The sequence below is a fragment of the Camarhynchus parvulus genome, chromosome 2 (genome assembly GCF_901933205.1).
Source record: "Camarhynchus parvulus chromosome 2, STF_HiC, whole genome shotgun sequence".
Classification (NCBI taxonomy): Eukaryota; Metazoa; Chordata; class Aves; order Passeriformes; family Thraupidae; genus Camarhynchus; species Camarhynchus parvulus.
In genome coordinates, this window is record NC_044572.1 from 114,436,816 (window position 1) to 114,461,111 (window position 24,296).

At 37.9% G+C, this 24,296-nt stretch overlaps 1 protein-coding gene and 1 long non-coding RNA gene across 3 annotated transcripts in view; one reads left to right on the forward strand and one right to left on the reverse strand.

Annotated features, from left to right (window-relative positions):
- Nucleotides 1-1,482, reverse strand: part of TOX (thymocyte selection associated high mobility group box) — a 219,195-nt gene extending 217,713 nt beyond the window's left edge. Inside the window, exon 1 of one of the 2 annotated variants that reach the window (XM_030944218.1) lies at nt 539-1,482. In XM_030944218.1, the coding sequence (XP_030800078.1) occupies nt 539-640 (102 nt within the window). In that variant the 5' untranslated portion in view covers nt 641-1,482. The remainder of the gene's footprint in view (nt 1-538) is intronic. The other variant, XM_030944222.1, reaches the window with a different exon arrangement.
- LOC115901487 lies at nt 515-23,832 on the forward strand. The gene is made up of 3 exons (XR_004060551.1): nt 515-968; nt 8,322-8,404; nt 21,066-23,832. It is a non-coding gene; the product is annotated as an uncharacterized LOC115901487 (long non-coding RNA).
- Nucleotides 23,833-24,296: the final 464 nt, after the last annotated feature.

Sequence of the window (24,296 nt, forward strand, 5' to 3'; positions counted from 1 at the left end):
ATGCACACAGAGAGATGTGTATGCCTCTGTGTGTGTGTGTGTGTATACACACACATATGTTGTCACACACACACACACAAACGTGCTTTTCGGCTCTTTGACACATGAACTGCGGGGCAGAGTTTCTGCCGGTTTGTGGCGGACGCGATCTTTCTCATTAATAAGAGCCCTGGAAATTCAAGTCCCCCGCACCAACATCCCCGTCCACGCTGTTTCTCCGAAAAGATGTTATGGAAAATGTCTCCCCCACCCACTGCCCCCCGGCTCCAGCCGCCCGCCCCCAGACTACTCCGGGGGTTTAATTTGGGGTGCCTGCGGGGGAGCCGGTGCGTGTCCCGGCGGCACCGCTCCGCGGCGGGCGGCACTGCGCTCCCCAAACCCCAAAGCCCGGCAAGTGCCGCTGCCCTCCCTCCACCTCGCCGGGGAACTTGGTGCGCGGCTCGCCAGAGCGCAGCGCCCGCTCATGCAACGCGCCGCGACAACAGCACACACCGACAGCACAGATAAAACACCTCGGACGACACAAAACACGAGTCACCTTGTTGCAATAGTAGGGGTCCAGGCAGGGGGAAGGTCCCAAACAAGGCGTATCAGGAGCGGCTGCAGGCTGAGGAGGTGGCGAATAAAATCTTACGTCCATTTCACTAAAACATCAAGCAAACTCCTTTCCTTTTCTTTTGGTCGTTAATGTAGGTGCAAAAAAGGGGGATGTAAGAGTGTGTGTGTGTGTGTGTGAGTGTGAGTGTGTGTGTGTGTGTGTGAGAGAGAGAGGGGGGGACACACAAGACTGAGAAGAATAAAAAAAGAGGTGCCTGACTTCAGTAGTCAAACACCTTCCCTGCCTCACATCCGTTTGTGGTTTGTAAAGAGAGAGAGAGGAGAGGAAAAAAAATCTCTTCCAAAAAAGCACCGGTCTGCAGATGTCTGCAAGAGAACCCACGAACCCTCCTTCTTCTACGGCAGGGCAGGTAACTTCGAGTACTTATTGTTTCCCCCGCGCATCGGCACCGGGGCGCTCGCTCCGTGCGTGCCGCTCTTTATGGGAGTCTCGGAGTTGGTTCGCTTCTCCCTCCCTCCCTCTCGCTCGCTCCCTCTGTTCTTTTCCCGTTCTTTCTTTCTTTCTTTCTTTTCTTTTTTTTTTTTTTTCTTTTATTATTATTGTTATTATTTATTTGCTTTGGTTTGGTGGAGTTGTATTTTGCTCGCCCACCACATCGAGGGCCTTGGGGGGGCTGAGGGGGAGGTGGCGACAGCAGCCGGGCCCCCCGCGCACCCCCGGGGGGAGCGGGGCGCCCAGGCGCTGGAATGGCCGCCCGGAGCCGCTCTGCTCTGCTCGGCTCGGCTCGGCTCGGCTCGGCCCGGCCCGGCCGGGCTGGGTTGGGCTGGCGGCGGCAGGGGACGCACCGCGCTCCGCCGCGGAGCCGCCGCTCCGAGTGTGCCTCACACAAAGGGGCCGGCGAGGGAAGAGCCATTTGCGGCCGCCGGGGCCCGGAGCCGCGGAAAGGGGCGCTCCCGCGCCCGCCATCCCGCCGCCGTCCCCGCCCTCGCGCAGCGCCCTCCGCCCGGCCCCCGGCGCCGCCCGGCCCCCGCCCGTTACTATGGCACCCCCTCTGCGCCGCGGGGCCGGGCCGGGCCGCAGGGCGGCGGGGAGCGGGCTTCGGTGCCCTGCCTGGCGTGGTTCGGGCTCAGACTGCCGGCGTGGCCGCGGGCAAGTCTCATGAGGTGCCTCTGTGAGACCCTCGGACCCATTTCCGCGGACCTTTGGCAAAGTTGGGGCGACCCCTCTGCCCTGGCAGCCCTCTGAGGCTGGTGTGGGTCACGCTTTCAACAGAGCCCTCGTCTCCAGTCCCGGCAGAGTGGAAGCTATCACCCAGAGTTTGTGGTGGCACACATAGGCTGTGATCCGTAAGTGTGTCCCAGAAAACAGGAAACAAGTTGAAAGTAAAGCGCACCCGTGAAGTACCTCGTCATCTGGGGTCTACCCCATTAATGGTGCTGCTCAGGCCTGAGCGCACAGGGTGGCACCAGGCACAGGATGACGGAGGGACATTTGAGGAGATGGCCTAACTGTGAGGGGAGGAAGGAAGGGGACAAGCGGATGGGGTAGGGAAAATTAGGAGGAGCTCAATTAGGAGCAAACAAGGGTGCTGACAAAGGAAAGTTCGGAATCTGGTGGGATGCGGGAGAGGGATTGATGAGCATAACAAGGTTTAACAGGCAAAAACAATGAAAGAAAAGGTGACTTCAAGACACCATGAGCAATCCCACTGGGTTTCCTGCTGAGTCTTCAGTAGTCTTAATCAGGGCAGAAAGGATGGAAGAGAAAGAGTACAGGAAGGACACTATGCTGAGCTTAGATAGTGCCCAACACAGGAATTGTGTTATGAAAAGAAAGAAATGCCTTTCCTTCTTTAAATAAAAACGAATTACTGAGTGCCACACAAACAAGCTGAGATTATGATGATTAAAAGGAATGGTTACATTTATCAATCCTCATGAACATTTCCATCACAAACCAGTTAGAATCTTAGAAGATTTGTAATGCATGTTTCCACACAAAACTGTCTTCTCATCACTGAAAAAAAATCCACGGTAAAGATTTCAAGGCAGTTGCCTTGTGGGGGAGCAATTCGCAAATTTCAGGTGAAAAAATCACTGTTTGTGTAAGGATATACACATACATATACAAAGATATATAATCTGCGCCTCAGATATTTTGATATTGTAGAGTCCTTCAGGATTGTGTTATGACTTTCTTCCATGTCTAACAACCTGCTTTCATTAAAGTTTAATTATCTGAAAAAAATACGTAAGTAATGCAAATGAAACTCTAGAGAAAACAGGTTTGAAGCAATAATCCTATTTCAGGATTATTTGATCAAAAACATCTCTGAAGATACTTGGTTGTCAACAGAATTTAAGTTTGATGGCAATAAATGTTTTTCTTAAACATGCAATTACAAAAGGATCTCAGTTGCTTTCTTTTTAATAATGTTTGAAACCCTTCTGGCCTTGGAGAAAAGCTTGAAAACATGACCTAGAAAAAGCTCCAGAAAGCAAAGGAAAAGACATTAACATATTAAAAAAAAAAAAACACACACACACAAAAACCCAAACCCTCATGATTTTTGGCATCTGACTCATTATTTTACATGTTTGGGATTAGACATTTTGAAAGTTGAAAAATCCTAAAAAAGATTTTCCTTTGCAAGAGATGTACTTGACGCCTGACAGATATATCACTGCTGCAAATGGCTGATATGGGGACCATAATTTGACAAAGTGAATGGGAGACAGATTGCAAGCTTCGTATTGAAAAGCTGCTGTTGAGAAACTTGTTATTCATGGACAGTGGATTAGTTTGCGGCCTGTTGTGGAGAGAGGTGGTAGAGATACAGCAATTCGAGATGAGCTGTTCTAGACAACCAGTGTGTGCAGGTGCATACAAGTGCATGCAGGTACAGAAATGCTAATGCAGAGCTGGAGATGTCAATACCAGAATGACTAGAGTGTCTGATAATAAAAAGTAAAGAATTGGCTTTTTATTTATGTGAAATATTACTGACTGCTGCCTTAGGAAGGGCTTCGGGTTCCTCGGAGTCTGTAGGAGTTTACAACTGTACCGTTTGCTTTGCGCAGCACTTCAAGTTATTTTCAGTACTTAATGATGCAGGCCCTGAGAGTTATAAAATTTTTGCTGCTACTTACAGAGATGATTTAATCATCAAGATGGTAAAACACCTGAGATTTGTGGCAGTTATCTGTACAGTTGGTAAAAATTAAAGAGCTATATATATATTATTCTGTTAAAACATTCTTTTGTTTTGTAGGGAACATGTTCTCTAGGGTTTTCAGAATGATGTGTTTGTGGAGACCAGAACTGAAATTGTTAATAATATTGTAGATTTTGCCTTTATGGACTGAGAAAGCAAGGACCTTTGCAGGATAATTCAATGGTATCTCAAACTTGGCCACTTTAGCTCATGGAAGTGCATTTTCCAGAAAAAGAAAAAAAAAGTTGAAACAGATTTAAAAGAATAAATCAATTTTTAGAAGCTAAAAAGGAAGGAACATTTGTTCAGAAGGGCACTGAGTTTTTAAAGCCATTTAACATTCAAGTGAATGTCTCCAAAATAGTCTTGAAAGAGGTTGCTATACCAGCATATGAGAAGAGTGTTATTGCCTTTCTCATATAAATAGGAACAAAGGCCTTGAGGAACATGATCTTTATCTGCCAATACTAAAAAAGTTATTCTTTTAAATTCTGTCTGCTGGAGTTAGACTGTGCAGTGTAAATACTCTCCATGCAATGGAGAGCTCATATGGCATTCCTTGCCAAACAGCATTGTGGATGCAAGAGGTTTACACAGCAGACTGGAGACCTAAGAAGGTCGTTAGATAGACAAACCATAAATGGATCAGTAACTCCTCTGGGCTGAAAATAGTTGGAGGTAGAGGACATGGAAGTAGGTAATGGTAGAATTTGCCCTCAGTTTGGGCTGTCACGTCTAGAGCCATCATTGGAGGCAGAGTACTGCTAGGACACACCTTCAGTCTGAACCAGTCTGGCCATTGCCACATTCTCATTTGAGAATGCACAGTCTTTGCAGTGGTCAGGTGAACAGAATTCAGTGGAACAAGTAACTGTGTCTGATATGACAGATTATTTTCTTGTGTGTCATACTGTCTGACCCAGCTGGTCTGTCTAGTGTGTTGGGAGGCCATCAGCAGACATAACTAATGTTCTCAGCCAAAGAGAAATAAAGTATTTTAGTTTAAAAAACAACAGTCCAACATCTTTTTGCTTAAATCTCACACATATATACACAGTTTTATTTGAGAGCACTAGATATCTGATCATCTGTTACAAAGAGCAGACTTCCTGGTCTTCCTAGAAAGAAGGAAATATGAGACTGTGATGACGGCTTAGTATTTATTATACTTAGGCTAGGCACCACAAGAATGTCTTCATGAGGCTGGCTCTTCTTTAAAGAAAAGTTTTTTACTGCATATTTTTAAAAAGAGTTGGATTGGAAAATCATTTTGCTTCTTGCTTTGTGCACTGTACTTTGGTAGCCAGGAGGAACAGATAAGCTATAAGGGAACCAACGAGATTTTGCTAAGAAAATCCCTCCTGCTGAAATTTTTGATTTACTGACTAACTCACAGGACTGTTTACCATTCATAACAAAGGCCAATGCTCATCCATTTCTAGATAGTAGTTAATTAAATAATAATAGGACAAAGGGTCTGTCTCTTTTGTGTGGATGTCCTGTATCATGTTCTTAATCTGGATATGACACTTGGACCTAGGAATATGCAAATGATAATATATTAAGATTGCAGAATATTTCAAACAATGTAATTAATCTGGTTGTTTCATCAGAATGAACTCAAATCCTTTAAGAAATTGGTTCATTTTAAGTGTTGACATTCTGTGTATGCATTTATTAGTGAGCATAAATCAATGTGACAAAAAGAGATCTTCAGTACAGTATAAAAACTTAATAGGTGTAATATATATTTCAGAGTATTTAAACAGTTTGTAAGGCTTACCTGATAGTGTGTCAAACAAAGTGTTATCAAACATGTAATGAAAGAGCTAGCTATTTTATTATTTTAGCTATTGCTCCTGTCCTATTTAATTTGTTTGTGGTAAAAATGATGGGCTCCAAATTATCACACTTGTATGAAAAAAATTGTTCTCTATATTGAAATACAAATCACTTCTAAAAGTTAAAGAAAGCCCCTGACTTCCCTTTGCTACAAAGCAGAGAGAAAACCTGAGTATTGCCATATCTTCTTAGTCCAAAAAAATCATACACAGGCAATTTAACACTGGAGGAGGAATTGACACATGGGTTGAAGCCGAACTGTGTGGCTTCATCTCAGAAAAGATTCTTACAACTCATCTGCCATTGCCTCCAGTAGGAATTAAGCACGAAGTATCTCAGAGAATCAAGAACTTAAATTACCATGAAAGAAATATAAAAATGTAAAATTCACCTTGCATATTTGCAGCTTTGATCCATTCCCATATGTCTCAAAGACACTGCCAGCTGGTTCAATTCAAATTACCAAATTAAATGTGGCCTTGTAGATGTGGGGAAGGTAGGCCAGTCTCAAAACATTTTACTGGGCTTTAGATTATTTCTCATGGTCAGAGAAACAAAGGGAAACATGAAGTTCCTTTTATTCTCTTCCTGTATTTTCTATCTTATCAAGGTTTTTATATGAGCTACACTGTCCACATGGTATGAAGAAAGGAAGGCTCAAAAATACATCACAGTGTGATGTATGCTAGTTCTCAATTTCAAGATATACTCAACTGCTAAGGTTGCCAATTTTCCACTCTTCCACTTATCTTGTTAGATCAGTCATGATACATCCAGAAGTATAAGGAATCAGGAATTTTCAGTTTTGTGCTGGTTTTTTTCTGAAGTGTACTGGAGGCCTGTACTTAGAGTTCAGTAACTTAGATTTTTTAAAGGAAAGTTACGTTTTCAACAATTTATTTGGCAGTTTGAAAGCTGTCTAAAGGCATTTTGGTTTCTCCTCCAAAAATGGAGGATTGATATAAGTTGTATAAATGTTATCTGGAGACTGCATCATATACAGATGTGTTGAGAACAAATCTGTATTCATAGTTGGTACCATTAAAAATACCCATCTGTATTTGCAGGTATTTTACAAATGTACATATTAATATGTCAGCTGAATAGTCAGGAAAAAGTAAAGACTGAACAGACAACTGGTCACAAGCAGAGGAAGGGTCTGTATCACCAGTTTATCCATGGCATTCAACAGGGAATTCTCAGCTGCAAGACAGATGCCAAGCGGGTGATTAAACAGTTTTCAATGCAGAACAATGATGTCATCATTGTCCTATTTGATAAACCCCCAAACAGAGCTGAATTGCCCCTGCATGAGCTCCCCTGACATGAGGGTATCATTACAGGCTTCTTTTCTGTTTCAGATGTCTTTTGCTAAAGGAAAATTTTCATTTTCATTTATATTCACAAGGTCTCTGTGAAGAAAGAGATGTTTCTTAAATCTCCGGGCAAGGTAGGTGTTTCAACAGGAGGCTCCCACCTCAAAGCAGTGAGGCAAAAAAGTAGTCTAAATACATTCTTTTACATGAGTTTAATTAGTAGTTTAATTCAAGCTCAGAATTATAGATGTTAATAGAGAGAGGGGTCCAAACTCTATTCTCTCTGAATACATATTAGTAAAGTTCAGAGAATAAAAAAATTATTTTTTAGGGCTAGAAGGTATTACAGTTTATCTATTATCTCATTTTAATTTTTTAGCTAGAGAAAATAAAATTACTTGCTTGAATTTATTTTTCTCCCTTTGGGATTTATGATTGCTGTCAGAAAAGCACCACAGAGAATGGGCACAGTTGGCATTTCAAGTGTAAAAGGTTGTGACTGAGGTATAGCAAAAGTATGTTGGGGGTTTCCATTAGAGCTTCCTGTTGTAGCAAATAAATCCCATCCCATTCACACTTGATAGGCTGAAACAGATATGCCATCTGCATGTCATCTGCAGTCAGTTTTTAAGGGGCATGATAAACTGTTAGGACTGCTGACTTGAGAGCAAAATTTACTTCCTTGCTGAGATTTTGGCATTTTTCTGGTGGATCTCTAGGAACTTCAGATCCCCTTCCTTATAACTGTTATGGGGTTTTTGTTTTTTTTTCTCAATGGAGTTGTCACTCTTAAGTCTAATAAAAACTCTCTGTCTTTCTTTTCTGGGCTTTCTAGTTTGACAGTTTTGTGTTATAACTTTGTTCCACAATAAAAATAAAAAAGCTCTGGGTGTTAAGGAAGTCCTTGGGAAATTGTAAGTGATAGAGTCAGCATTTACAGAACATATCACAACAGGTCTGACTGACCTTGGCAGCAATAGGAGATCACCATTTCTCATGGATGAGCTTTTCTTGAATGTTGTCTTTTATGCTGTATAAGGCAGAAATACCTTTTCTGGGTCAAGGCTACTGCTTTCTGTTTCTCTTACTCTTTAACAGAGATTGTCTACTACTGTCAAGTATTATCTGTGTAAGGAATTTCTCTCAATCCCCTGTGTCTTGTTCTATGGTATCTTAAGATAAATCTACATCACTGGTATTATTTTATAGTCTTACACTGTTTTGTTGAGGATTATTTGTTTGAGGATTTTGAATCGTTTACTTTTATCGCAGTCAGACTGCAAAGATTAATGTTTGTGGACGTCCTCCAAATCATCTCCTTTACTCTGGCTACCAGAGTGTAATCAACACTGTTTTCTTGTTGGAATGGCCATTGTCTTTTCTTTTTTAGCAGTTGGCAGGAGTACCAGTTGGAGGGAATGAATCATCTACATTGGCTGTTCATCTTTAAAAATTGACTCTTCAGTAGCGTGTGTAAGTATAACAGAATTAAATATACATATTTATCAGAATCTATGAAACACGTGGAGGGGAACTCCCAGGCCACATTTGAAATTAACAAGTTCCTAACAATTTGTTGAATGCATATAGATTTATAATCGCATCATGGAGACAGTTGCCTGACTGCATAATACACTGATAATAATTAAGTAAAACAAATAATAACTTGAAATAAAAGAGAATGAAAAGAAACTCATACTCGTTTACAGTTGTAGAATGTAGGAAAAAAAACTCCACCATCCTCCTAAGATACCCTCCCCCTCCTCTCAGTGGAATTTCCCTGCTTTGAAGTTTTCTTGAGAAGACACAATTTGCAATTTGCCCAAGAGGTCAGCAGGCCCAAACTACTGTACCACAGTGTAGGAGGTGGTTTCAAGGCTGACAGCCCCCTGGAAGGAGGATCTGCAAGCATCTTTCTTTTAAATAAAGTGTGACTGCCACTGGTCGTTGTTGTATTCAGGAAAAGGAGAAAAAGTCCATCATGGAAGAAGGCCCCAAGGCATTTTGTAGCACAGAGTCTTACAGTGTCAACTGCAAGGTACCTACTTAGTTCACTGAAGAAATATGTAATAGGTATTTACATATGTTTAAGTGGAGCTGCATGGGGGGCAGGGAGAGAGCTGAAGCATGTGCTTGCACTTGCTGAGAGTCATGCATGTCCTACATCTGCCTGCCTGTGTCCCGTGAGTGTGATTTGTAAGGTATGTGTTGAAAAATAAAAGCAAGAATATCTGCTTGCCAAGACTAATACATACATACTTTTCCTTCATTTTTCTCACATCTGTGTTTCTGTAATCATTTTAAAAAATGAAATTATTAAAAAAACCCAAACAAACAAAGAATAAAAACCCCCAGACTGTCCAGGGCAGAATTCAATCCACAAAGAGAATGCAAACTGAAATAACCTTAAAATAGAAAGTACCTTTAAGGAGAAATGTAACATAAAGAAGAGGTTTAAGGAACCTGAGCACAAGTCATTTTTGCTACAATACATAGCCACACTGAAGAGAGTAAAGGGTAGGAAGACACAATATTTCTGAATTTCCATGTCTTTGTGGGTTTAAGTCAGACCCTTAACCTTATTTGAATATAGTATTTTTTTGGTTTAATACATTTCATACAGAATGTATAAAGAAGATTTAATAACTGTCTCTTAGCTGTGGTTTATCTCTACCTCAGAGAAAGCTAAAATGAGTTTCTAGTGAAATGGCTGAAAGAGCATACACAGTAAGTCTTCTATCAAATTGTTTCCAGTCTTGTTGATTTGTAAAAGATTTTTTAGAAAGATTCTGGCTTTCTATATAGAATGTTAAAGTTTGATTCTGTGCCCAAAATTTATAAAGTGAACCACAAATAACCAGTGGAAGTCTAGCTTGCCATGTTCTGTTTTTTGAAACTCCTGAGATTACTTTGCTATCACATGGAATTTGTGCTAGTATTTAACCCAAGTTTTACTCTCAAAAAGAAAATTGTATTATAGTGTATTACATATTTCTGGCTATAATAGCAATTAAATATCTTGGAAGAAACTAATCAAATCCCCAGGCTTCTCTGTCTTTTTTGTTTTTCTCTTTCAGAAGTGCGTCACAGATAAAGGACTAACTTTGTGAACATATTCCTGTGGTAGAAAGGACTAAAATGAACAATTCTTATGTAATTAGTCACCCGACACAAGTGTTCCAGGATAAGATCTTCTGAAGTATCATAGCAGAAATATAAATGGAATACTTAGAGTTGCTGTTGTCAGCTGTTAAAAATGGAAATATTTCTGCAGCATTTCAGGTTCTCTGGATAGTTGTGCATCAAACTAAGGTATTCTTGTGGCATTGAACTGAACAAGGGTAGTTAACTGCTTTCCTCCTGCCCCAGAAGCCAAACAGCCCACTGGCACCAATTTAAGGCAACAAAATCAGGCTGGACCAGGCTTGTGTTTGCCCTGCTTCCCTAGACTTTTGTCCATCTTAGGTTGTATAAAGGCATTTCTTACATTTGAATGTGCTACAGTGGTTATTCAAATAGATGCAGTTTCCTAACATTCCAGCTCAAACACTGAAGTGCAGTAAACTTGAGCTGACTGGGCATCAAAAGGCATAAACCAGCAGTGTTAATACAATCAGTCTCATGAGATCACTACTGCTGAAAACTGGGACTACAGCCCATGGGTATTATTGTGTGTCTTCCATCAGCTTCTCAAAGTGCTCTCCATGCACACCGAAGAAGACCAGACAATTTCTCCCTTAACCTCTTGGAAATAAATTTGTTGAGATACACATGTTTTCACACACAGCTTAAGGGATATGCTCCCATAATTACTAGCACTGCTTATAAGTCAGGAGTTAGTGCAGGCACAGCATCCAGGTGTAGGGTGTTATTACTGGTTCTGCTTTAGAAACATACTCAAGTGTGCCTCTCTGCCATCTGGCATTTCTGATTCAGGAGAATATCTGTATTTTCTTGTCTTCCTTGAACATTAAAATCAAGGGTCAAGGTCTGTTTTTTTCTTTTGTACAGTTTGGTTCATTTGGGAGTTGTTCCTAACATAACAAAGCTGTGGTTTTGCAGTAGTCTTCAGCAAATTTAAATCTGTGCTGCTGCTGAAGATGGTGGTACAGCTCTCTTTCCCTTCCTCCTCCAGCTGCATATTCTGCTGTCTCCCTAGGGAGAATGAGCATACTTCTGGCTTCAAGGTCAGCTGTGTCAGGAACCATCTGAAAATTAGTGTGTGGCTCAGATCTTAGGTGGATCATTTTGTATTTTTGATCTGGCTGACTCTGAGGTGGCGTGAGAACTGATGATGAAATGAGAGGAGTATTTACCTTGGTCTGAGGAAAGGAGAGGGAGGGAGGTGGTGAGTGGGCCTGCCTCTTGGCACACTCCATACTTAGGATAGCTTAAGCCAATAATGAAACAGCACCTAAGAGTCTGCTTGCTAAACTCAGAGGTGAAATGTGCTTCTGGTATTAGGGAAGACCAAACACTGGAAAATTCCAATGCTTTTTTTTTTAACTTTCTGTGTAGTGTAATTTCCAGAGAGCTTGAAGCAGAGCCATCATGCAGGAAAAATAAATAGTAGATATCAAGTGGAACAACAGTAAGAGTTGGACACCTCAAATAGACCCATTTTTCCAAATTTTTTCCATATAACTCCCCTAGTTTCCCCTAAAATGTTCTGTGGTGGGGAGAATGTTGAAAATACTCTGAAACACACCAAAAATTATCAAAAATGTGCACAAAATTCATAAGCTTCAACTGGGATGAAAACTTATTGAAATAAATTTTTTACTAACCTGTTTTTTTTTAAGCAATTCAATCCTTCTTCCTGAAATTCCTACCTAGACAGGCCCATGAAACCTGTGGTACTGGAGAGGAAGTGGTGCCTCGAAGTTACTCAACATGTGAGTTGGGAAGGGAGCAGGGGGACTGTGAGGGGAAAGGAGGGGGAGTGGGCAGAAAACGGATGGATGGATCTGAGATTATGCTGCAGCTGAGATTGAAATAAAATTTCACCTTAAAATGGGGTGGCTGCTGCTTCTATGAAAGTCTTGGGGATAATTCATCTACCACTTGATAAATTGGCAGGGTTTCTTTCCAGGTTCTCTTTTCTATTCTCCTTTATGCTTTGTATGTGTATACATGTGTGTGAGGTATGTGTATGTAATTTTCAAGAGATCTGGCCCTTTCTTTCTCCTTGGCTAACTTCTGAAATAGAGCTGTCAGGATGATTCCAGCATTTGGAGCCATATTCTTCCTGACAGAATATAACTCTTTTTCACAGTTTTCCTTTTTTATGGCCTGAAGTCAATGGGAATATTCAATGCAACCTAAGGTCAGGTTCCTGAATTTTAACACAATTTCCCATGAGAACTAGAAGAACGAAAATTCCTTTAAGACAGGGAAGAAAAAGTGGAACGGTAATGTCAGGACAAAACACTTGTTATGTGGCTTTAAAAAAGCAGCTTGAAGAGATTTCAGATCTAGGGGGAGGTGAGCTTCATTTAATTTAACAGCAGTCACAGAGTTATCAGTCACTTGTACAAAAGGGTTGAACTCTCAGCAATTGCTAGCTCTGCTAGCAATCTTGAAATTCAGTCGGCCAGCTGCAAGAAGGTTCATCAAGTTAAGTCATTTCAAAAATGTATTGAAATATAGCATATGCAGCCATATAAAACTATATATGATGAGACAGGATTTTAAGCAATGCCTTAGCAATATAGCTGTATGTATAGCCATGGGCTAGACAGAAATACAACCACTCTTTTCTAGAACATAGAAAAAGGGTCGGTTATGAGCTGAACAGGTTTGACTGATTCATTTATGTCTGATCAATGATATTATTTGATGCCTTGGAAGGCAGAGGTTGTGCACATTCAGTCAACAAAAAAAAAATTGTAATACTGAAAAGAAATGGTGATGTTAATTTATTTTCTGCAAAGGAAGAGGTTTCATGCCTGTGCCCACCTCCACAGAGTGGAAATTCACAGAGACCTAGTTTTTATCTAGGCAGAGTTTCTCATATATCAGTGGAAATTTTAGATCTCTCTAATATCAGTTGTACTTTGAAAAAAATCTAAATTTTCTTGTTTTACATATTTCTGATGTCAAGTCTTACATATTGCGTTACTGAATAGGATGAGAATGAAGGTGTTGCTATTTACAAACTCTTTGAAGATGTAAGGTGCTGTATATATATATAAAAATCATCAATTTCATATGAGTCTGGATGTGCTAAAAATGCAGTACATTTCATTGGTGATAAAGCATCATGATCAATGAAGAATCTGAATATTAAAGTTAGAGGAGAGTATTTTATTTTTATGATGTCCCTGTATATGTTCCATTAAGAAAGTCAAAATATGCTTTATTAATGTAGTATTTCAAGCTCTTTTTGCTTCCCCAAATGTCAGCTGTCAAACTTTGTTGCCATCCTTGAGAACAACTAAAAAGTGAGACATTTTTCTGTTTGGAGGCACTTACCTTCCAGTAATAAGCCTATCTTACCAATGGTTTAAAAAAGGTTTTAAATTAAAACATTGGCTAAAAATTGTATCTTATGATATCTTTTGATGTAGAATTGCAGAGATTAAGATAAACTCCACAGAGTAAAACATGCTGTAGGTAAGAGAAGTGGAAGCAGTCTGGCCTGTGGCAAGATGAACTACAAAAAGTCCAGTTTTATAAATGATGAACAGTCCAATTACATTTAAGCTTTTTATGGAAAACCTATTCTGCAGAATATTTAAAGTCATGAATGTGCCTCTGTTGATTTTGTGCTCTTTCTTAATTTTTTTAGTCTTTCCATAACAGTTATTTCTATTCTGTTTTCAGTCTGCTTCATGTTCCCTTGTCTTACCTCTTTATCCCTTTCCCCCTCCTCCACATCCTTTCTCTCTTTCTCATGTAATCTCAGAGCTGTTAGAAAAAATGCTGCTTTTTTTTCTGTGCAGTGTTCTTCAGCTTTAGCAATTTTCCATTTCACTTCTTTCTTGTTATACTTTTTCCATTTAATATTTTGGGAGACAAATCATTTTATTTTAAGTTGAGCCAAATACACCATCACAATGTTTTGGCCCATGTTAGTTTTTTTTCAAATATAAAGTTTACTTGCAGTTTCCTGTGCTCTCCATTTGACTGCTATTAAAGGAGGAGGAGGGGGAAAAAAATATTAACTTTTACCATCAGAAGAAGGTGTGTCTTTACAAATGTCACTGTTTCTCATCCCTCGTTTGTTTTGTATTTGTAGTAGCATGGAAGCTCTGCAGGATTGTTTACAGAGCCTGGGTCTCACAATAACATAACTTGTTTGTAGGATGACATTGGTCTGGAGCTAAAATGATTACAGTAGGTTTTAGGGGATGATGCACTCTGAATGAGTTCTAAGGAGGGAAATAAGTTGAATTATGTACTACAAAAAATTGTTAGGACAGTGTAGTGTTGTGTGGGCAGCTGTGGGTTATAAGAGCTGGTTTGGAGGTGGAATGCAAGTGATTTTAAGTAGAGTCCAGGATTTTTTAAATCAGAGAAGCTTTTATCAAAAGAGTACCTTCTACTAATAGCTACTGTATTTTCAGAGTAAATGAAGACTGAAGGAAACAGGATGATTAATTTTATTACTGATTTCTGTTTATTGCCGCAGAAAGCATCTCTTTACATTTAATACATGACTGTTCTGTCCTAGCTGATACTTTTTTAAAGTTTATATAAAAAGGCTGTATAAAAGTGGACAAAAATGATGACACTGCTTATGATACAGGAAAGCTGGCAAATAACTACAGTGCCACAGCATTTATGCACCATGGTGATAGGTGCCTTAGAGATACAAGCAAGAGAGACAAACAGAATGAGTCAACGTATTGCCCAATTTGCATAAAATTTTTCATAAAATAACTTCCAGTGTTTGAGAAAGAAAATAAATATTTGGTGTTTGGGTTGCTATGGTATTGTGGTAGTGAAAAAAGCAAAACTATGAACAAACAGTCTATGCTGCATTATGAGTTTACTAAGCAGACAGGCTTCTAAGTAACAAAGTGAATATGAAAAAAGGCTTTAATTATGTAGAGGTTAGTTGTGATAACAGCTAGTGTAATGACAGCTTTTTCTGTCCTCTTCACTTAGGAAGATCTTAAACACTGATTTCAAGAAACTCTGAAGAGGGTTGTGCAGCAAGTGCTGTGAATTTCTGTATTTACTCATTACTTTGATTTACTTCTTTGGGCTTAGTGATAGAAACAGCAGGTTTTGTCAGCCTCTGAGAACATTTCCTGCTTTTCCTTTCAGTTGGGATGAACTGAAGTGAACTCATGTTTTACTGTGCTTCTTTTTGATGGAGAAGCATTTTTAATAGATTTTTCAATCCAAGGGGGATGAGTGCTCTCTTTTGCATGCTCTTCTACACTAACATCTGGTTTCAGCAGACCTCTTAAACACAAGCCTAAGTGCATCCTTAAATATTTGGTTGGTCATATGCCTAAAGGAATACAGTAGGCACATTAAAGAGCAGGATATTCTTAAGTGCTTTTTTGAATAGAGACCTAAATGGGAATGAAAAGACAATTATGTACTTTTAATTGCATGCATTAATTAGCCAAGTATATGTTTCATTTACTAACATTATCTTTTGTAGTTATATAACTTTAAAGATTACAGAAAAGTACTTAATCCAAATTTTGTTCAATAGATGTGTTTTAATAAGTATACTTACCCTCAGTATAATTTAGCTGCAAAGGTGTTGATAAAGAATAAATGGTTGCTTCCATTCAGCAGACATATTTTTCTAGTAAATGAACTTGCAATACTGAGAAAAGGGTTTAGGGGGGATAAAGAAAAAAAGAAAATTGAGAAATTAATGGTAACTTTTTGGAAGGTGCATCAAAGTTTAAGAATTTTGTGCCTTTGCTACAGTGTAATTATTTTTCAATTTTTGCTTCTGACTGAGCAGGCAATAACCTAGTTTTTTCTGTTAGGCATGAAGGAATGAGCAAATTTAAGAATTAAGTACCCAAACAGAATAAATATGTCATTTTGTAGTTTATGAAACATTTGGCTCTGATAATGCAGCTCAAGAAAGTCATACTCTTTTCTAATGAGTGAATGGCTTGAAATGTGTTCAGTATCACAGTCTGAAAAAAGTAGTTACTTTATCTAATTTGCAATCCTTTTGCTAGGGGCAAGGGTAAGAAATTTAGGGATGAGTTAACATATCCAGCCCTCTTATGGAACTGCATGGTACTCTTAGAGGGGAGGGAAAAATAATGAGCAGAAATGATAGCAAAATTAGACATCAGTATTACACTAGAGTTACTCAAATTTAAGCTCAATAGAATAGTCACCTGAAATATATTTTTTTAACTCTGCTTAACTTTTTCTGAAAACTCTCTCAAGAATGGTATATTTTACCAATATTTTTCCTTGCAGATAACTTTAAATAAAAGGAAACTATTCCCCAAATGCATACTTGTGTAAGCATTTGGAATTCAGTAAGTGTGTTTTCATTATGACTGAACAATTTCAGCTGTGAGCAACTATATAGCAAGAAGAAGAAAAAAATGCATCTTTGGAGGTAAATTAAATTGCAGTACCCAAAGAATTGGGATCTGCCTTTTATAATTTAGACATGAGAAAACTAAAATAAAAATAAAGGTTCAAACTAGATTCTCCACTGCTTTCAAATGCCTTCATATAAAATGAAATTGAAATGCAGTATAGGAAATGACAGAACTTAAAAATATTTTTCTCTGCATTTTCAACATGTACTCATCAATGTGTACTCTGTAAAGATTCTGTCTACAACTCAAAAAGCCTTTCTAAATGAAATTCAGCAAGAAACAATGGTCTGTCTAAGCAGAAATGATCTTATCCAGGACAGTCATTTGGATAGTGTATGGCAGTGTATTTCTGTACATCTATGTCTATGAAGACAATTTTATAGAAGAGGTAGGGAAAAGACAATCCTGATAATATTATTTGTAAAGTATCTCTCCTCTGAATGATGTTTCACCATCTCAAAGACTAATTAGATTGCATTATTGCATGACTCTCTGGAGTTTTGCAGCTTAGCAATAAAATCCCCACAAGAGTCATTTATCATGTCAAAGGGTAAGTGGTATTTTTTGGGGTATTCATCTGGATAGACAAAAAACAAACACTGCAGTTTGGAAATTTGTAGATACATAGACATAACCTGTGAATGAGTGATCTGCAAGATTACAGACTGGATGTTCTTTAAATAGAAACATGAAAGGCATTTCTGTGCATAAATGCTAGATTGTCTTTTTTAAATTTCAAGATACTTTTAGTTACAGCCAGCCCTCAAGCACTTCTGGATGCTTCCAAATGCAGTATCACAATGGCAGTCAAAAATATGGAGTGAGTCCACAAAGGTATAAGGAAGTGAATTTTGCACTTTTTTTTTTTTTTTTGATGGTTTGGTTCTATTAGCCCTAAGCAATTTGTGTTGCAGGCAGGCCAACGTGTAACTGCTAGTGTCATAGTTATGTTCAGCAGTCTCCTTGGCTGAAGTTTGATAAATGTATCTTTGGAGGATCATAATTTTTCTAAATGGTATGATTTTTTCAGAGAGAACTTTGATCTTGAGTCTGCAAAAATCAACACTTTTGATTGACTTTAAAAATACAAACAGTGCAGTCCTTTGGGAAAGACCCTTAATTTCCAAAAACATGTCAGGCTGGACTCTACAGACAGACTTTTATGCTTAGTACTGTGAGTGCTTATCTTGCCTAATTTCAAAATACCCCTGATCGGCTGCAGGATAAGGCCAGGAGCATTTTCATCCTGAGTTATCAATGCCTGCAGTACAGAGACATGTCTTTTTTGGATAATGCCAGGAGAAATGTAAATGCATTAACCATGCATTGACCATGCAGAGCAGCGTAGTCTTTTACATTCAAACTCTATTGGAATTCTCAAAGTAAGCATTCTTTTCCCCAGCTAACCTATATAACTTAACTGGTAGCTGTTAGTGGTCTATCAATTATATGTGTGGAAATTTTGGCCTCCAGGGTTCCCACTTCAGAAAGTTTCCCAACTAATGGTTTCCTGAGTATGCAGGGATAAGGGACTGCTAAGGGCTTAGTAACTATGGCCTTCTCTTACAGAAAGGGAGATTTAGTTGTCTTTTGGGTATAAGGCATTTAATTTTGAAAAATTTACTGTTTTACTTTTTTAATCTAGTGATGGATCCTGGGTCTCTCCTGGTGCAGGCTGTAATCCATGTCGCTCACCTTGCCACCATCTTACTTTCTCCATCTCTCCTAATGAAATTTTTTGGCAGGACAAGAGCTGGAAAGTACTTCTGCATCAGGTTTTCTTTGGGAGGAAAGACTTTGTGAAGTGTGAGGTGTGAGGAAAGACTCATTCCCCTTTGGATTATGAAAACAGTGCTTATAATAAAACTGTATGTTGTGACTCTTCAGTGGATGGAGGTCTGTTCTTCTATGCATGCTAAATGCAGTATAACTGTGTAGATTAAAGACTTTTAATAGTCCCTTCCCTTTGATATTTCCAGTTTCTCCTGAGTGCACTAACTTTCCTAGGTAACTTCTGTTGTGTGCCATACCTAGGTCTCCCCAGGACTTCTTTAAGAAATTTTGCTAGCTAAGCTGGATGCCAGGAATTCTATTAAGTGGTAAATTGTCCTGTCCTCTCTCCTCCCTTCTTCCCCATACCCCAACCCCCCCTCACTAAAAAAAGGAATGTCTTTATATTCTAAAAGTTGTTATTATACCGTGCATTACTGGGCTAGGGAAGGACTGAAATTGCTACTTATACTCATTCTTCATTACGTGAGTGAACTTTGGTAATGCAAAATCGTTCAAAAGTACTGTTAACCAAGAACTTGGCAATAGAGAATCCTGCGGGCAGAGAAACATTTTAATCCCTTTCTTCTTCAGAATTTAAAAGCTTTCCTTATATTCAGTTGGGATTCCCTCCCCTTTTTTTTTTCTGGGTTTATCCTTACAAGAGAGGAGCTGGGAGGTGGAGCAAAAAACATTGGTCAGAGTTACAGGAAAAAGATCTTCCATTTTTTGAAGATGCATCCAAAATAAATTATTTTTAGTCTTTAAAGTATGATGCATCTCACCTAGTTTCAGGTGTCCCTGGTAAGGGGCAAAAAGAGGGTCACCCTGAATTTTTCCAATTGGATATAGAAAGTGGTGGTCAACTCCAAATTGCTCACCTCACCTCACATTTTCTTGATCCTTCACCACTGATTGTAAGGCAGAACAAATCAGCTTGCCACTTAGAAAATAGGTATTTTAATAAGGTTAAAACTCAGGCCTTAAAAATCATATTTCCTATGATATTTTAATGCTAAAGAATGGAAAGAAAAAAGACTGTTTGGGATTTTCAGAAGACATTTAACTTCCATTGATTTCAATGGGACTATATGAATACTTTGGAACTTAATGAGGTTTCTGAGTACCTTGAGAAACTATGTCTGCAAACCTGAGTTTCACTGAAAAGAAATAAAATTAAATATATTAATAGCTACATCATACAAGAAAATCAAAATTTGATGTTTTAGACAGTTCCGTAGCTTTCAAAATATTAAACTTTTGCCCACTCATTTCCTAATAATTGGATCTTCAGTTTGTTTAGGATGGTCTGGATGCACCAAAAGATTCTATGAAGAAAAAGATTTTTTATACAAATAAACAAATTCAGTCAAGATTTGTTGGTAGTGGGAAAAGTTAAAAATGTAACTTAATTTTTGCCCACCTGCTTATATCTTTCTTTCAGACATGATGGACTTCGCTTTAATAAAGTGTGCCTGCTGTGATGTTGCTGCTATTTCTAAATGGGATGTCTCATTCCTTGTGATATGAAACTCCACAATTCCATTTTATTGGGCAAGCAAGGCAATCCTTCGTTAGCTCAGAGCTCCACTGGCTTCAAGAGGGTGTAATGCCAAGGTGTAAAGTCTTCCATGTAGAACCTTGCATGAAAAATTTAGCAGGGTTGAACCTGAATTTGGCTGTATTTGTATTTCTTGCAGCTGAAATATGCTATCCTGTGATAACAGCATCAGTAATCTTTTAGTAGGTTATTACAGAAAGTGAACAGCACTATGTTTATAATAAACAGGAAAATGTATAGAGTTATTAATTAGCATAGAAGGACATATACATAAAAATTATGAACTAAAATGGAGAGCATGTTCTGATGTAATGCATTTTTGCTGGCTATGTTGCTAACACTTGTATTATTATGCAAATAAGCAAATATTTGTAGAAATCCTGTATTTATGATTTAGCATTATTAGATAATTTCAGAGGGAATAGCTGGCACCTCCTTTCTTATTAAAACACTTGTGTAGTCACTGGAGCGATAATTTTAAAATTATTTTAATATAATTAATATAATAATATAATTAATAAATGAAAGAAATATAAATAATAAAAAATGAAATAATAATATAATATTTTTTAAGGATCATACATATATTTATTGTTACTCTAATTTTCCCCCTATGTCATTTTTAACAGCAGTATGGAGTGATTTTAGTATCTGTTTCAGCAGAATATTTCAACAATAACACAAATCTGTTGCAAAAGTTACTACTTGAAAAAGTTCTTGTACCTTACAAAGTGCTACTTATGAATGCAATAAGTGACATAAATATGCCAATACATCTGACTTGATCTAAATCACCCTAAATCTAGGTGACATACCCATCTGTAAAATACATCAGAAATAAAGTCCAGGTGCATCATGAAGGTCAAGTTAAGTAAGTTCTGTAGTGAGGTCTTTGATAAAACTTTATTTTGTTAATTATAAGATGTGAAAATTAAATAAATGCTAGCTTCTACAATGAATGAAATAATTTCATTCCAAATACAATAACCGTAAATTTTGCATACCTAATTAGTCTTCTTTCTATATTAAGGCATGATGATTAAATTTTTAACTAGCTTACTACTGAGTTAATTATTTCCAGAAGTATTATTACTGACATGTTATTTGGCTAAAGCAGGCATCCTTCTATATCTTAAGAGTATTTTTGATACACTTAGAAAAACCAGTAACTTTATATATTTCTTCCTACTACTGTGATAAAGTGTTGATAAATTTAAGTAGTGTGTGTTTGCTAAGCATTTTTTGGTTTTCTTTTTTTCAGAATAGAAGAAAAAATCTCTATTGAATGTGCAATGGAAGCAAATGTTTTTTCAGTTCAGCAGTTTCTGCTGAATTGTAAACAATCGGGTTGTTTCAAAAGGAGAGTAGCACGGTCCGTAATTCCGACAGCTAGTAGTAGTTTAGTTTACTGCTTCTACCACCTGCCTGCTGACTTAATATTGGAAGCAAGAAGCATGCAATTAAGTATGAGGAAATGAAAATAAATGACACTGTTCATTGCACATTACAAAGTGCCTGGCAGAAAGAACGCAGCTTGCCTGGACCTGATGACCCCAGGGGAATACATGTCTCATGCCTGGGAAAGCGCCAGCGAATCAGACACTGACCCTGACTTTATCTACTCTCAAATGCATTGGGTTCCTTCTTAGCAATTTGAAACTTTTTTTTTTAATTATAATTGAGTTCTGAAAAGCAGGGAGATATAACATGAAACATGTACTGAGTGTGTGGTAGAAGCTGCAGGACACCAAACGTGCTGGAGTATTTTCTTTATCATTTCTTGAGAAAAGTTATTTGGATTACATCCTGAATTGGACTAATTTGAACTGGTTATTAAATTCTAAGGTTTCTAGAGGTGAAGAGGTTTTTGAAAGATTACTTCCATCTATGCAGCAGTATTGCATTCACTGCAATATTACTGGGTATATAACTCAAAACCTCACCTCATTCCAGAATCTGAGTTCTTAAAACCTGTTTCATTTTAAAATGTCTGTTTTGTGAATGCTTTACTCTTTTTCCTATATATGGCTTATACAGTGGTTAGAACACAAAGTAATAATTGTATTTATGTCATTTCTCTTAAATTGTCTATGCATCTTTACAGAGGTAAGTAAATGCTATCCTGATAGCATTTACCTGAAGAAACTGCACCATAGAGAAATCTGATGGCTTGCTCAGAACATGTAACAGATAAAACAGTAGTCGAAAGTGAGATAACCAGCTGTACAAGAAAATAAAGGTTTTCACATAAATCACGTTATTTTGCTACAGGAGTCAAATATGTCTTTTTTTAGATGAATGTAGATGCATTACAAATGAATTAACACGATTACTGTAATGCATTAATTCAGCACTACTGTCTGATTTAGATGGCCATGTATAAATAGTGGGGAAACTTTCATAATGAAAGCAGAAGCAAGTAGGGATTTTCATGTGTTCATGATCTGGTAAAAAGATAGAACTCAGATGAGATATGGCAAAATTTGTAGACTTTTCAGTGAAGCTAAATAGCCAGAGAATCTTATAGAACAGATAATTTCAGGTAGAAATGGTGCCAAGACTTGGTGGTTTTTAATGATTTCATCTTGAAGAAAAGAGCATCTTGGTAGCTTGATAGGTATTGTTTTGAGTATAATTTTTTTCAGTCCATAACCCAAAGTAAAACTCAAGGGTGCAAACTCAGAAGGAATTGAAACCTTTTCGGGAGTCACAGACCCTCCATTCCAAAACCACCAACTTTCACTTTTCTGGCTGTATGCAAGTACATTGATCTTCTTTTTCTTAAATGTTGTATACACCTCTGTAGAAGGATTTTTTTTCATATTTCAACCAAATTTTAGGTAAGTTCTTCGCATTCTATGAAAGGTAGTCTTCTTTACTGCACTTCTTCACAGGGCTTTTTAGACCCCAGTAGGAAAAAAAGGGTATTTGGATGTCAGTCATTGAGTCTCTGTGAGGTAAAAATCATGTGTTTCAGATGTGCTTTCTATCCCTAGTCCTGCACAACATGAAATATGGTTGACAGCTATATTACCACACTGCAGATTGCAAAGCAATTCACATTCACACTTCTAAGTGCCTCTCCTTTCAAGACTTATGGATGTATGCCAAATTACTTGCATTGTGGTATATGGCCTTCTATATGTACTTTATAGAATAGGTCTCTGGTTTCCATTAAAATCAATGAAGTAGAGACCAAAAGAGCTTTTCTGAAATGTTTACTAGATGTCAGACAAGGTTAATAATAAAATAGTTCATGTATAATATGCATCTTCAATATATTTCTGTGTTTATGTTTAAGAAGATATTTTCTGAATTTAGGATGGAAGTTCCTCAGCTAAATTTAAATGTTGAGTAGCGTTAAGTTCAGCTGTCATTGTTTGCTCCCCGTTAGTGTCTCTGTAAAAAATGAATATATGATTTCATACCCTATTTAGGGAAGTGCTTCCAAACATAATGGACCAGTAGCCATTTAAGGACTCTAAGGTCTTGTGCTAACAAAATCATTATGGTTATCTCAAATGAAATGGGAAAGACAGAAGATGCCCTCCAATGCCATTTCTTCTAGAAAAATCAGTGACTGTGCCATGTCATAAAGCCTCGTTATTAGTCACTATTTCATTACAGCAGTTCTTTGTCAGACAAGTTAAAGTGAATGATCAGCAGTGATAGTATAATAATATGATTAATTTATTAATAATCATTAAAATATTAGTGTGATTGTTTTCATGCATATTACTATGGTAAATGAGGCAAAATGGTGGGGATTAAAAATAAAGACCTGTGACAAACATTACAGTGACAAACTGAATTTTGGGGGAGAGAAGAAAAGAGAGAGATGCTCTAAAGTTATCTGAGTGAAATATGGACTCAAGTGAATTTAATCAGTGTGTTGAAAATTGGCTTAAAGTGTGAGGAAAGACATTAAAATGAGTGTATGATGGTGGAGGGAGGGTACATTTCACCTTTCTATTTTTTTTTCAATTATATTATTTAAGTTTCCCTTAGGACTACAGTACCTAGAAGAAAGCAGCAATACAGTTTTAAAATTGTCTTGAGATTTAGAGGGGGGGGGGGGAAAGAAATACATGGAAGTCATAAACACTGGCTTGTGTCAGTAATCCTAAATGCGTGAGGTTTTTGTTCTTGTTAAAGGATGTGTTTAACCACAGTGGGAAGTGTATAAGTTGGGCTAGTGACTTGTTTTTCCAAATAGCATTGTATTTTTGTAGCCCAGAGTTCCACTAAGTTGTGTTCTCCAAAGGATAAATGAATTGTATGCGGTGTTTTTCACTTGAACTTTACCATATGTGAAAATTGTTGGTCTGTACCTCAAAGATGTTCTGTAAAATCATCTACTGTGGTTAGGAAACGTCAGCATGTCCATTTATCAAAATAACTTGGAAGAAAATGTAGTGAACAGGGACCTAAATGTACTGGAGCAGTTGCACTAGGTAATTCTCCAAAAGTAAATTTGAAAGTGAAGCAAACT